Source organism: Stegostoma tigrinum, chromosome 34, assembly GCF_030684315.1.
Source record: "Stegostoma tigrinum isolate sSteTig4 chromosome 34, sSteTig4.hap1, whole genome shotgun sequence".
In the NCBI taxonomy this organism is placed as follows: Eukaryota; Metazoa; Chordata; class Chondrichthyes; order Orectolobiformes; family Stegostomatidae; genus Stegostoma; species Stegostoma tigrinum.
This window is the reverse complement of record NC_081387.1, coordinates 21,165,248-21,180,276: the sequence shown is the minus strand read 5'-3', so window position 1 is coordinate 21,180,276 and position 15,029 is coordinate 21,165,248. Positions and strand designations below refer to the sequence as shown.

At 45.4% G+C, this 15,029-nt stretch overlaps 2 protein-coding genes across 7 annotated transcripts in view; one reads left to right on the top strand and one right to left on the bottom strand.

The window, feature by feature from the left end:
* zcchc17 (zinc finger, CCHC domain containing 17) overlaps positions 1–11,406 on the bottom strand; it is a 32,923-nt gene extending 21,517 nt beyond the window's left edge. For 2 of the 6 annotated variants that reach the window (XM_048520194.2, XM_048520200.2), the window contains exon 1: positions 529–924. The gene's annotated coding sequence lies outside the window, so the exon portion shown is untranslated. The other 4 variants (XM_048520195.2, XM_048520197.2, XM_048520198.2 and 1 more) reach the window with 4 other exon arrangements.
* The window catches only part of LOC125446548 (gastrula zinc finger protein XlCGF57.1-like), a 71,427-nt gene extending 57,372 nt beyond the window's left edge, over positions 1–14,055 (top strand). Inside the window, exon 3 of the mRNA XM_048520217.2 lies at positions 12,269–14,055. Within this exon, the coding sequence (XP_048376174.1) occupies positions 12,269–13,030 (762 nt within the window). The 3' untranslated portion in view covers positions 13,031–14,055. The remainder of the gene's footprint in view (positions 1–12,268) is intronic.
* Positions 14,056–15,029: the final 974 nt, after the last annotated feature.

Below are 15,029 nucleotides of genomic sequence, written 5' to 3'. Positions count from 1 at the left end.
CTCAAGAAGGTTCTGTTAGATTCAACGGAGTGATAACCACAAACACAGACAGTTTCTCCATCGTTACCAATTCAAACCTCTGGGTAATAAATTAGCAATAAATGACGTGCAAGATCACACAGCTCTCACATCCAAATCCTAAAGCAAGTGAAGGGGAGAAACCTGTTTAATCGGACCTAAGCTAGGAAAGCCGAGGTGGCACTGTTACCCAGACATATGTCAAAAAAAAACTCGCAGGGACTGTCGCTGTTTTGTCTCCACAGGTTCTACCAGACCTGGTGATTGTGTTTCAGGCCTCCAGCATCAGCAGTCCTTGTTTTGTTACAATTTCACAGGGATTCCTTCGGGGCACTTGATGCACAGCCCGCAGTGTAACTGGAATCCAGTAGTTGTACATGTCGCTTTCCAACTACCAGTCGCTACAAAATGACCTCAAGCTACCTTGCCACATTGAATTATCGGCCAGTTAATCGGAATATCACAGACAATGCGCAGAGCGAGAAACAAAAAATTTAAAATATCACCCACAAACCACGGCCTGGTCAACCTGGAGCCTTCCCAACCTGGGGCCAATGGGGAGAGATCTTACCCAACGAGGCCCGCCCACTCGTTGATTGGCATTTCGCTTCACCAGTCCGACCCGAAGGATCAAGGTGCCACGCCCGCTCGGTCTTGATCGACGTGGAGGTTGACCAACGGGCGCCAGCTCAACCGCGTACGAATGGACCAATGCAGAGCCCCGTTGTTCAGAGGCAACGGTGTGGTGTACTCAGCGACCAATGTGGGAACTGAAGCCGCGATGTATCGAAGATAATGGGAACTGCAGATGCTGGAGAATCCAAGATAATAAAATGTGAGGCTGGATGAACACAGCAGGCCAAGCAGCATCTCAGGAGCACAAAAGCTGACGTTTCGGGCCTAGACCCTTCATCAGAGAGGGGGATGGGGGGAGGGAACTGGAATAAATAGGGAGAGAGGGGGAGGCGGACCGAAGATGGAGAGTAAAGAAGATAGGTGGAGAGGAGAGTATAGGTGGGGAGGTAGGGAGGGAATAGGTCAGTCCAGGGAAGACGGACAGGTCAAGGAGGTGGGATGAGGTTAGTAGGTAGATGGGGGTGCGGCTTGGGGTGGGAGGAAGGGATGGGTGAGAGGAAGAACAGGTTAGGGAGGCAGCGACAGGTTGGACTGGTTTTGGGATGCAGTGGGTGGGGGGGAAGAGCTGGGCTGGTTGTGTGGTGCAGTGGGGGGAGGGGACGAACTGGGCTGATTTAGGGATGCCGCCACAACCGCCCCAAGAGGATCCCCCTCGTTCTCACACACCACCCCACCAACCTCCGGATACAACGCATTATCCTCTGACACTTCCGGCATTTACAATCCGACCCCACCACCCAAGACATTTTTCCTTCCCCTCCCCTGTCTGCTTTCCGGAGAGACCACTCTCTCCGTGACTCCCTTGTTCGCTCCACACTCCCCTCCAACCCCACCACACCCGGCACCTTCCCCTGCAACCGCAGGAAATGCTACACTTGCCCCCACACCTCCTCCCTCACCCCCATCCCAGGCCCCAAGATGACATTCCACATTAAGCAGAGGTTCACCTGCACATCTGCCAATGCGGTATACTGTATCCACTGTACCCGGTGCGGCTTCCTCTACATTGGGGAAACCAAGCGGAGGCTTGGGGACTGCTTTGCAGAACACCTCCACTCAGTTCGCAACAAACAACTGCACATCCCAGTCGCAAACCATTTCCACTCCCCCTCCCATTCTTTAGATGACATGTCCATCATGGGCCTCCTGCAGCGCCACAATGATGCCACCCGAAGGTTGCAGGAACAGCAACTCATATTCCGCCTGGGAACCCTGCAGCCATATGGTATCAATGTGGACTTCACCAGTTTCAAAATCTCCCCTTCCCCTACTGCATCCCAAAACCAGCCCAGTTCGTCTCCTCTCCCCACTGCACCACACAACCAGCCCAGCTCTTCCCCCCCACCCACTGCATCCCAAAACCAGTCCAACCTGTCTCTGCCTCCCTAACCGGTTCTTCCTCTCACCCATCCCTTCCTCCCACCCCAAGCCGCACCCCCAGCTACCTACTAACCTCATCCCACCTCCTTGACCTGTCCGTCTTTCCTGGACTGACCTATCCCCTCCCTACCTCCCCACCTACACTCTCTCCACCTATCTTCTTTACTCTCCATCTTCGGTCCGCCTCCCCCTCTCTCCCTATTTATTCCAGTTCCCTCTCCCCATCCCCCTCTCTGATGAAGGGTCTAGGCCCGAAACGTCAGCTTTTGTGCTCCTGAGATGCTGCTTGGCCTGCTGTGTTCATCCAGCCTCACATTTTATTATCCGCGATGTATCGAGACAGATTCCTCAGGGCTCTGACTGAAGCAGTCGGATGATTGGTTCCGTCATCAGTGGGACACCCGTGATGCAGTGATTTCGTCATCAACAGACGCGAGAGGTACCCTCTCAGTCAGGTATTGAGCTAGATATACAGCATGAAAACAGATCCTTTGCTCTAACTCGCCTGTGTTGATCAGATTTAATCGAGTCCTATTCGCCAGCATTTGGACCATATCCCTGTAAACCTTTCCTATTCGTGTATCTGCCCTGTTTCAGAGATAGCAGGAACTGCAGATATTTCAGAAGAAGGGTCCAGGTCTGAAACGTCAGCTTTCTTGCTCCCATTTGCTGCTGCTTGGCCTGCTGTGTTCGTCCAGCTCTACACCTTGTTATCTCATGTGTCTATCCTGATTACTTTTAAATGTTGTAATTTTGTCTGCGTGCACCACTTCCTCTTGCAGCTCAATCCATTCATGCACCATCCTCTGTGAAAAAGTTGCCCCTTAGGTGCCTTTTTAAATCTTTCCCCTCTCACCTTAAACCTAAACCTTCTAGTTTTGGACTGCCCTACCCTGGGGATAAAGACCATGGCTATTTGCCCAATCCATCCCCTCCCAATTTTATACCTCTAGAAGGTCACCTCTCAGCCTCCAATGCTCCAGGGAAAATAGCCCCAGCCTATTTCCACCTGTCCCTGAAGCTCCCTCCAATCCTGCCAACATTCTTCTGAATATTTTCCTTTCAAGCTTTACAAAATCTTTCCTATAACAGGGAGACAAGAATTTAACAGTATTGCAAAAGTGGCCTAACCAATGTCCTGTATATCTGCAACATGAATTCTGAACTCCTGCACTCACTGCACTGACCAATAAAGGCATTCCACCAAACGCCTCCTTCACTACCCTATCTACCTGTGATTCCAGCTTCAAGGATCTCTTATTTCATCATCAGTGGGACTACAGAAGATCTATTGATTTATAACTTTCTCAGCAGAAAGGATTAATATTCTTGAATATTAAAACTTGAAAGGACATTGTGCTGTTTAGTTGGCACTTAACACAATGGATCTGCCAAAAGCAAGATTGATCATAGTCTGAAATTGTTGAACTCAATGTCAAACCCAGAGATTGCAAAATGTCTTATCTAAAGATAAATTGCATGCCCCAAGTTTCTATTGAGTTTTCCTGGAACAATGCAGTAAGCTGAGGACATAAAAATCAGCGCAAGAGCAAAGAGGAGAATTAAAATAAAAAACCACTGGAATGAAGGTGTCCTTGCAGTGGTCACACGGCAAATGTCTGGTCTTCCAGTGCAGTGTAGGCCACATTATGAGCATCTGGCAGGATAGGTGAAACAAAACTAGAAAAAGTGGATATAATGACTGTTGGATGGGAGGGAAGCAACAGAAACAGCAGCTGCAATCAGCCTTAGTTGTAAAGGAGTTGGTGAGTTCCTCACACTTGCTTTCATTGACAAAACTACAAAACATTTGCCGTGTGACCACTGGAAGGACACCTTCATTCCAGAGGTTTGTTATTTTAATTCTCCTCCTTGCTCTTGCGCTGATTTTTATATCCCCAGCTTACTGCATTACTTTCATTGACAAAACTGCAAGTGCTTTGTAAAAATAACTAATTTGTGTAATTGTTTTTATTTTAAAAAACAAGCTAACACATGGTTTAACAAATTTTATGTTTTTATCTAGAATATTACTCCATTTAATTGGGCTTTTGATTATTAACATCCACAGAAACTGAAACCAGTGAGGATGGGCCTATCCTGGATATTATTAACAACAGGATATGTACATAAAATAAAAAGCAAGTTTAGGGCATTTGGCCCCTCAAGCCTACTCCATTTAATAAGGTACAATGAATCAATCAGATCAGTATTGAACTGCAGTTCAATATTCCTGTCTACCCTGATAACCTTTCACCACTCCCCCACTTTACCAGTTATCTACGTCTTTCCCAAAAATATTCCAGGACTTCTGCTTACACCACCTTTTCATTAAGGGCTTGAAAAACTGTTGACCTTTTAGAAAGTATTTTGCCTCATCTGTTTTCAGTGGGTGATCCCCTAGTCTCAATTTTCTTGTTAGAGGAAACATTATTTCCATATGGAGCCTGTCAAGACTTCTTTGATCTTCTATATTTCAATCAAATGACCTCTTACTCCAAACTCCAGTGGATACCAGAAATTATGTGGTGTGAAGCTGGATGAACACAGCGGGCCAAGCAGCATCAGAGAAGCAGGAAGAAGGGTCCCAACTTGAAACATCAAGCTTCCCTGCTCTTCTGATGCTGCTTGGCCCGCTGTGTTCATCCAGCTTCACACCGTGTTATCTCAGATTCTCCAGCATCGGCAGTTCCTACTATCACCAATGAATACCAGCCTAGTCTGTCCACCTTTTCTTCACAAGACAACCCACCCATTTCATTAGTCTGGTAAACCTTCCCTTATCTGAATCTAACTCATTTACATCCTCTTAAATAAGGTGACCAATACTGTATACAGGCAATACAGTTTTACCTATGCCCTGTATAACTGCCCTTCCCACTTTTGTACTCAACTGCCTCGTAATTGCTTGATGTGCCTACATCCTAAACTTGCCATTTATGCAAGAGGATACAAAGATCCCTCTACATCTCAGAGGTCTGCAATCTGTCAGCATGGGACTAATGTTTTAAAAAAAATTTCTTCCTGTCAACATGGACAGCTTTACTTCCCCACATAACATTCCACTTCTCATTTAATTTGTCTAAACATTTGGAGCCTCCTTACATCCTCTTCAAAACTTACCTTCTGACCTGTTTTTGCGTCATCTGCAAATTTGGCAACCATACATTCTATCCTTTCATTTTTTTAAAATGCAGAAATGCTCTTACATGCAACTGGATGTTTTATTTCCCCCACTACCAAATCATGTTTTTTTTTAAAATCCATTTGCCACCATTCACATGTTTTCCAATTGATTAATTTACACGCAAAATTGTTAAGAGCAGTTCAGACCAATCCGTCTCCTCATTCAAGTCATTTATATAAATTGTAAACAGTTGAGCACATGGCGCTGATCTGTTAAACAACACTCGTTACATCTTGTTCACCTTAAAAAGATGCATTTATCTCAACTGTGCTTCCTGTTACCCAGCCAAACTTCTGGCCATGCTAACCCCAACCCTCTATTATGGACATTTAATTCCACAATAATCTTTGATGTGGCACCCTTTCAAATGCCTTCTGTAAATCTAAGTGCAGTACTTCCATTGATTCTTCTTTTCCCACTGCATATTACTTCCTCAAATAACTCCCTCCAATAGATTTGTTAAACATAACTTTCCCTTTCCAAACCTTCCTGCTCCTTTGATGCTGCTTGGCCTGCTGTGTTCATCCAGCTCTACACTTTGTTATCTCTGACCCTATCTGATTACCTTGCAATTAAGACCCTGACATGAAGTCCATCACAGCTTGGACAGTTTGAGGTTTTGGAGGGGTAACAATTTGTAACTATCTGTTTTTCAACCATGTTGACAAACAGGGCTTGCTCTCTCCTCCATGCTGCAAGGCTTGCTTTCTCTTCTGTGCTGCACATTCCACTCTCCTGTTGTCACCACTGCTGCACATACCAGGAGGGCCATGCACATTCTCACCTCACTGACGATTCTGAGAAAGGCTTTAAAAGAGAAAAAAAAACAAAACAAGAGCAAAGGAAAAAGAAATAAAGAAGAAACAAAGAAAGTAGACGGAGCTGGACAAATCCTGGACCAGGAGCTCAAAAGCAGCAATGCTATTCTGCTGCCATCTTCGAGTTATTTACTGCACTGCTGAAGAATTTAAAGTGATAATTACAAAACCAGGATGTGTCCTCAAACTGAGGGTTAATGGCAAGTATAATAAATTACGGGGAAACTACTTCTCATAAGAAAGTAAGTCGCTGACTTGATGTTTCGAGAGACGTAGTCAATAATATAGTTGAAAAAAATTGAGAGAATAATATCACATCATAGACCTGAGAGTCAAAAGCCTGTATAAGAATCCAACACCACAATCCTTCATGAGGAGAACTTTGAAGAACAACACTGCACAAGGATCAAAACCTGAACACTTCTAGAGATGGGTGCTGTAGATTTGAATCGTAGCTATATCCCGCTACTAATTGAGGAATAGTCAAGTTGTGAGGGTTGTCTTGCTAACTCGTGGGGTCTTATTTTGGTTGCCACATGCAATTAAAGCACCCTGCAACTGCTCAAGTAAAATAAAATTAATACAAGCACAGCAACTAAAATATAAATGGCACAAAATTTGGCACAAAAAGCAAGGTGTGCTGGAAATGACTCAGTCAAGACATACACAGAGATAATTCTGCCTGAAGACAGGGCTTTTCAAAATTCGAGCATTGACAGTCGAAAACCAGAGAGAAACTAGAACACATTAGTGAGTGTAAAAAGGCAGTTCAACATTTCCTGACAAATAAAACAAGACTAGATGCATGGGGCAGACATGTCTGAGTGAAACAAAAGACCAGTGCATATTCTGGGTCAAAAGCCATAGAAAGGCATTAACAACATTTCAAGGTGGTAAACCAAATTAAGTGGATGACCCTGATTGGTCAAGTCATTGGACAATTCAAGAAGGTTGCTCCCACTCTCCAGCCTCCTTAGAGGCGTGTCTGGACACACCAGAGCGAAGCAGCAGCAGAGAGAGAGAGAGAGACAGACAGAGACACACACACACAAAGAAATTTATAAAGTCATGAGGGGCGTAGATGAGACAAATGGCCAAGTTCTTTTCCTCAGGTTGGAAGGTGCAAAAACATGAGGATATAGTTTTAAGGTTGAAGGAGAAATATTTAAAGCGAACTTGAGCAAGTTTTTTCACACAGAGGGTGCTGCATAAATGAATTAGCTGCCAGAGGAACTAGTAGAGGTGGATACAGTTATGATATTTAAAAGACATTGGTAAGGGAAGTTTAGAGGGATGTGGGCAAAAGAATCCAGTTCAGTTTAGAATAAAGCCGTGTGGAACTGGACGAACACTGCAGGCCAGGCAGCATCAGAGGAGCAGGGAAGCTAACATTTTGGGTCAGGACTCTTCATCAGAAATGGAGTCACAGCCCGAAATGTTAACTTTCCTGCTTCTCTGATGCTGCCTGGCCTGCTTTGTTCCTCGTGCTCCACACTGTGTTATCTCAGACTCCAGCATCGGCAGTTCTGACCAGCTCTGAGTTAAGTTTAGGAAACTTAATTAGCATGGATGAGTTGAGCCAACGGGGATGTGTCAGTGTCGTATGTTTCTATGACTTGACAAGAGTCAGCATTGAAATGCAGGTGGCAATTTATTAACACACCCATGCACATGAGGGTGAAACCCTCAAAGCATGTTGAGAAATATCTCAAAACTTCCACAGATCTCATATCATACCATATTGTGTGAGATTACCTTTATGCACCATGATTATATCATGGGTCATATGCCCTGTTTGTACTGTTAGTTCCTCACACAGCTTGTGTCAATTAAGTTAGGCTTGCCTCATGCCCTGTCACCCTCACCATGCTGTGACTTTCACAACTTCTGATTTCTGTCTTTCGGCCCTCCTCCTATCACAAAACTGCAATTTAATATTAATGTTTTTAATGTCCAGTAGATATTAATTTTGTTATTGTCTGCATAACTATTCACCCTTAGAACTTTGATTTTGCAACTGTGCTAATGATCTATGCCCTGATTAGTCTGTTATTTCTAAAAATCAACAAAGTGATATCTATTGTGTCCATGCATCAATATTAAGCCCTACAGAGACACAGGCCTTTTCCTTATCTAAGTCATTTCTAGTGTATGAAATGAAATGTCTTATCCTTGTTGTATTGAAACCTATCTGCAGAGAAGCCAGAACAAGATTAGATGCATAGGGCAGACGTATTCGAGTAAAACAAAAGGCAAGTGCTTCACTGATCCCTAGAGTAATCAATCAAAATACTAATCATGATATGAATGGAAATGATATATGACCATAAGAATGTGGGAGCACAATTATGTCACTCAGCCCATTGGGTCTACTTTGCCAATCAATCAGGGCCGATATGTTTCTCAATCCAATTCTCCAGCCCTCTCACTGTAAGCCTTGATCCCTTAGAACATAGAACATAGAACATAGAACATTACAGCACAGTACAGGCCCTTCGGCCCTCAATGTTGTGCCGACCTGTCATACCAATCTGAAGCGCATAACTAATTAAGAACCTGTCTACCTTTATCTTAACTGAAAACAAAAGTGCCGGAGATCACAGTGAGCCAAGCAGCATCCCTGGAAAGAAAACAAGCTAACATTTTGAGTCTAGATGACTCTTCACCAGAATCATCCAGACTCGAGATGTCAGCTGGTTTTCTTTCCATGGATGCTGGCTGACTCGCTGTGACCTCCAGCACTTTTCTTTGCTTTCAGTTCAGGTTTCAGCATCTGCAGTAATTTGCTCTTATCTCGACACTGAAACCACTTAATGGCTTGGCCTCCACAACTTATTTTAAGTTCTGCTCGCCTCTTTAGGATGAAAATGCCTATCTGTTTCACTGACAGTTCTATTCAGCCAAGACCCATCACATCATTTAGCAGCTAGGTTTCAAGTAGGAGAAAAACATTGTAATGATTCTTTACTACATAGAATGCAATTTTTTTTAAAAATTAAACCATTCAGTAAATTAAACCCAGGTTCACAGGCATATCACATTAGCTGCGGCCTGCAAGGGTAAGACACTTGCAGGGGCAGTACATGTTATGTGAGATAACAAAGTGTGGAGCTGGATGAACACAGGAGGCCAAGCAGCATCTCAGGAGCACAAAAGCTGACGTTTTGGGCCTAGACCCTTCATCAGAGAGGGGGATGGGAACAGGGAACTGGAATAAATAGGGAGAGATGGGGAGGCGGACCGGAGATGGAGAGAAAAGAAGATAAGGGGAGAGAAGAGTATAGGCGAGGAGGGAGGGAGGGGATAGGTCAGTCCAGGGAAGATGGACAGGTCAAGGAGGCGGGATGAGGTGGTAGGTAGGAAATGGAGGTGCGGCTTGAGGTGGGAGGAAGGGATGGGTGAGAGGAAGAACAGGTTAGGGAGGCGGAGACAGGCTGGGCTGGTTTTAGGATGCAGTGGCAGAAGGGGACGAGCTGGGCTGGTTGTGTGATGCAGTGGGGGTAGGGGAAGAACTGGGCTGGTTTTGGGATGCAGTGGGGGAAGGGGAGATTTTGAAGCTTGTGAAGTCCACATTGATACCATTGGGCTGCAGGGTTCCCAAGCGGAATATGAGTTGCTGTTCTTGCAACCTTCGGGTGGCATCATTGTGGCACTGCAGGAGGCCCATGATGGACATGTCGTCTGAGGAATGGGAGGGGGAGTTGAAATGGTTCGCAACTGGGAGGTGCAGTTGTTTGTTGCAAACCGAGCGGAGGTGTTCTGCAAAGCGGTCCCCAAGCCTCCACTTGGTTTCCCCAATGTAGAGGAAGCCATACTGGGTACAATGGATACAATATACCACATTGGCAGATGTGCAGGTGAACATCTGCTTGATATGGAAGGTCATCTTGGGGCCTGGGATGGGGGTGAGGGAGGAGGTGTGGGGGCAAGTGTAGCACTTCCTGAGGTTGCAGGGGCAGGTGCTGGGTGTAGTGGGGTTGGAGAGGAGTGTGGAGCAGACAAGGGAGTCGGGGAGAGAGTGGTCTCTCCGGAAGGTAGACAAGGGTGGGGATGGAAAAATGTCTTGGGTGGTGGGGTCGGATTGTAGATGGCGGAAGTGTCAGAGGATGATGCGTTGTATCCGGAGGTTGGTGGGGTGGTATTGGAGAACGAGGGAGATCCTCTGAGGGCGGTTGTGGCGGGGGCGGGGTGTGAGGGATGTGTTGCGGGAAATGCGGGAGACACGGTCAAGGGCGTTCTCGACCACTGCGGGGGGAAAGTTGCGGTCCTTGAAGAACGTGGACATCTGGGATGTGCGGGAGTGGAATGCCTCATCCTGGGAGCAGATGCGGCGGAGGCGGAGGAATTGGCAATGGGGGATGGAATTTTTGCAGGAGGGTGGGTTACAACGTATCACGCGAACCATTTTAACTCCCCCTCCCATTCCTCAGATGACATGTCCATCATGGGCCTCCTGCAGTGCCACAATGATGCCACCCGAAGGTTGCAGGAACAGCAACTCATATTCCGCTTGGGAACCCTGCAGCCCAATGGTATCGATGTGGACTTCACAAGCTTCAAAATCTCCCCTTCCCCCACTGCATCCCAAAACCAGCCCAGTTCTTCCCCTCCCACCACTGCATCCGAAAACCAGCCCAGCCTGTCTCTGCCTCCCCAACCTGTTCTTCCTCTCACCCATCCCTTCCTCCCACCTCAAGCCGCACCTCCATTTCCCAACCTACCACCTCATCCTGCCTCCTTGACCTGTTCATCTTCCCTGGACTGACCCATCCCCTCCCTACCTCCCCACCTATACTCTCCTCTCCACCTATCTTCTTTTCTCTCCATCTTCGGTCCGCCTCCCCCTCTCTCCCTATTTATTCCAGAACCCCATCTTCATCCCCCTCTCTGATGAAGGGTCTAGGCCCGAAACGTCAGCTTTTGTGCTCCTAAGATGCTGCTTGGTTTGCTGTGTTCATCCAGCTTCACACTTTGTTATCCTGGATTCTCCAGCATGTTCAGTTCCCATTATCACATGTTATGTGACACGTGCGCTCCAGACAATCCACCGTCAATAACTGAATGCGCAAGCACGGACAGGCGCTCACGCATGCGCTGTGAGGCTCTCCGGGCTTCCCTCAGCGGCGGAGAATTGTGAATGCCCGTCACCTACCGAAGCCACAAGCTGATCTGGCTGCTTCAGGAGTAACCGCGACAGGTCAGAGGCCGCCGAATAAGTGCCGAAAAGCCCCTCCTGCATTCCGCATTGCTGGTTCACGGTCTCCGCCGTCTTGCCAGCATCTGTCAGACCCGATCAGGAAAGGTGTGTCTTCCTCTCCGTGCACGGGCCGTGTTTACTCCGGTGGCCATCTTTGTAAAGGAGGCAGTGATTGAACAGGAAGCAATGCTCAAGCGCGTCCACTTCGGTACACTCGTGTAGGCGGGACTCATGGCCCCCCGGACTAGCGCAGTAAAATAATTGACAGCAAACAGAAGCAATTTCTTGGAACATTTAACAAGTCCCGCAGCACCTGTGGAGAGAGGAAAGCAGAGCTAGCGTTTCTAGTCCTTTGACACTTCTTCACAACGTAGGCTTTTTGAAGACTGAACTGAAATCAACCCGAGCACAGGGAGAATGAAAATTGGCCCCGGAAGAAAGAAATAGTGAGGATGGAGCGGTGGGATCCAATTTCAGTGCCTGAAAATGGGCAAGTGCGTGGAACACAGTTTGGTGAAATGAGTGGTAAATTTGTTCCTTAGAAATGAGGTTAAAAATTGTTCTTAATCACTTCTGAATTTGCACGAAATCATTTGTAAACAACTCTGTATAGAATTTTAGAAGAGGACAATTTCTAGATGAGAAATTTGAGTTATACATGATGTCACGCACCAGCACGATCACTCGATTCATCAAGGCCTGAATGCCATTGTTCATGACTATGGCAAGTAAAATGTTTGCTGTATTTCTCAAATCAGCCTGACTGGAAAAGCAATGAGATGCAAACAGCCAAGTAAGTGTTTCCACTGAATGTGGAAACAGCATTAACTAGTTACATGCCCTCAAAAGACATCGCACCATTCCCAGCAGGGAGGACTTCTAGAAGGGCTCTTTGTGTTTATGAGGCTTGAACTGGTCATTCGACCTGCAGAGGGACAGGATACCCGCACCATGGAGAAGCCATGGAAATGTAGAGACTGTGGAAAGAGATTCAATTACCCATCCCTGCTGGAAAACCATCGTCGCATTCACACTGGGGAGAGGCCTTTCGCCTGTTCCATGTGTGGAAAAGGATTTGCTCAATCATCTAATCTCGTAACACACCAGAGAACTCACACCGAAGTGAAACCCTTCACCTGCTCTGTGTGTGGGAAGGAATTCTCTCAGTCATCCAATCTCCTGACACACCAGAGGGTTCACACTGAGATGAAGCCTTTCGCCTGCTCTATCTGTGGAAAAGGATTTAATCATCCATCCAACCTGCTGAAACATCGTCGAATTCACAGTGGGGACAGACCATTCACGTGCTTTGTTTGTGGGAAAGGATTCACTCAGTCATCTACACTTCTGACACACCAGCGTGTTCACACTGAGGAAAGGCCATTCACCTGCTCCGTTTGTGAGAAAGGATTCAATCATCCATCCAACTTGCTAAAACACCAGCGAGTTCACACTGGAGAGAGGCCATTCACCTGCTCCATGTGTGGGAGGGGATTCACTCAGTCGTCAACTCTTGTGATACATCAGCGAACTCACACTGAAGCAAGGCCTTTCATCTGCTCTGTGTGTGGGAAGGGTTTCATGAACTCATCCAAACTCCTGATACATCAGAGAGTTCATAGTGGGGAGAGGCCATTCACCTGCTCCATATGTGGAAAGGGATTCATGAGTTCATCCATTCTGCTGACACACCAGCGAATTCATACTGGGGAGAGGCCATTTACCTGCACAATATGTGGGAAAGGATTCACTCAATCATCCAACCTGCTGAGCCACCAGCGACGTCACAAATGACTGCAGGAGTCGGATTGCAATTTCGTTACTGCTGTTGATACTGTCCAGTACTGAGTGACATTCATTCTGACAGATTGAATTTGTTTCTTTTGATGTTAATCATCCCTATAACTGTGCTGTTGTTTCATATTCTGCATCACAAGCTGGCTTGACTCTGCCCTGTTTCCTCAGTTACCTGATTTCTTATCCAACATCCAGAACTAGATGGACAGAAATTTCCTCCTACTAACTATTGACAAGAATTGAAGTAATCGATTTTTAGCACCGACTCTCAGCACCATTTCCAATCTACTGACTACATCCCTCTTCCTGAAAATAGTCTGAGATTGACTCTGTCTTCTTCTGCTTACAACCTCAGTATCATTTTTAGTCCTGAGATTAACTTCCAAACTCATGTTCCTGTTATCATTTACATTGCCTACTTCTACCACCATCAAATCGCTTGGCTTCACTCCATCTTAGTTCAAGTCTGCTGAAATCCTTGTTCATGCCATTGTTTCCTCTTGACTCAATTTTTTTTTAACATTCCCAGTTGGTCTGCCGTATTCCAGCCCTTGTAATTTTCTTGTCATCCAAAACTCAGCTGCCCATGTCTTAATTCACAGCAAATCCTTGTTCTCCATTTTTCAGGTGCACTAACGTGAATTGGCCTGCAATTAAACGTAATCTTGACTTTACAGTTTTCAGCATTATTTTAAACTCTCTCTTCAGCTTTGCCCTTGCCGATCTCTCTAATTTACCCCTTCCCCTGAACCTCATGCAATATCCACAGTCCCGTAATTCTAGCCTCGTATATTCCCAATTATAATTGTTTCTCCATTGTCAGTCAACTCTGCAATTCTAAGTCTGTCTGTGTGTCTTCCTCAGGTTCCTCCTTGCAGTCACTCCTCAAAACCAACATCTTTAACTAAGCCAGTAGTCATCTGACCTAATTACTTCTCTATGGATTATTGTCAAATGTTGTTTTATAGTGCTCTTGTGCAGTGTACTGTGTTCCATTACATTAAAGGTACAATATAAATACATGTCGTAATGTTGTCTTTTGCTGATTGTGCTTTCAAGTCTGCAGTTTCATGAGACTGTCTTGAAGAACAATATCCACGATCGTCACCTATAATTGAAGAATTTTCATTAGGAATAAGTTTACAACAATATTAGCACCTTTTAATTTCATCCTTTGGCCTTTGGTACAATTCTGAGCCAAAAACGTTTCAATTAACAACTGCAATTAGGAAGTACCGTTTAATCCTTACTGACCATTCTTTCTGACATGCACATCCATCACAGTAGCAGCTCTGATATCCGACAGAAGGAAGGAGAATTGGAGAGCCTCCAAGTTTTGACCTTCCATCTGGTACAGAACTCTATTATGAACATTAATGGAAAATGTCCACTCCAAGTAACAGATTGCAATTAATCTTTGGAGTTGCTTCATATCTAATAAGAAGAAATTTATGTCATTGTTATGTTAGATGAGATTGGTGTTAATGATTCAGATTGGTTATGTCAGTTGAGAGGAGATTGGTGTCAGTGATTACGCAATTGGTTTATGCAGGTGAGAGGAGTTTGTTGTTAGTCATTTGTGGGGTTAGTTTCTCCATGTTTGAGTCCCTCACAGATCCGATTTCTGCCCTATCATGCTCTAATCCGAGTCACAATGACATTTAATGTGACTATGATGGAGGTAAAGTTTTTCTTCTCGACTCTGTATTTTTTCATACTTTTTCAAGGTATAGTTATGAGCTCCACTGGACTTCAGCAATGTTATTGATATGTTCCTTTATGGCAGATGGGTCAAAAAGAGTAAGATTCCATAGGATCTAAGACAAAGTGGCACTTTGGATCCAAAATTAGCTGAGAAGCAAGAAGCAGAGGGTGATGTTTAAGGGTTGCGTCTATAACTGGATGTCTATTTCCAGTAGGATTCTGCACGTTATGGTCCTGGAGTAATTACTGTTTGAGGTGTAAATAAATGATTCAGACTTAAATGTAGGGGAAA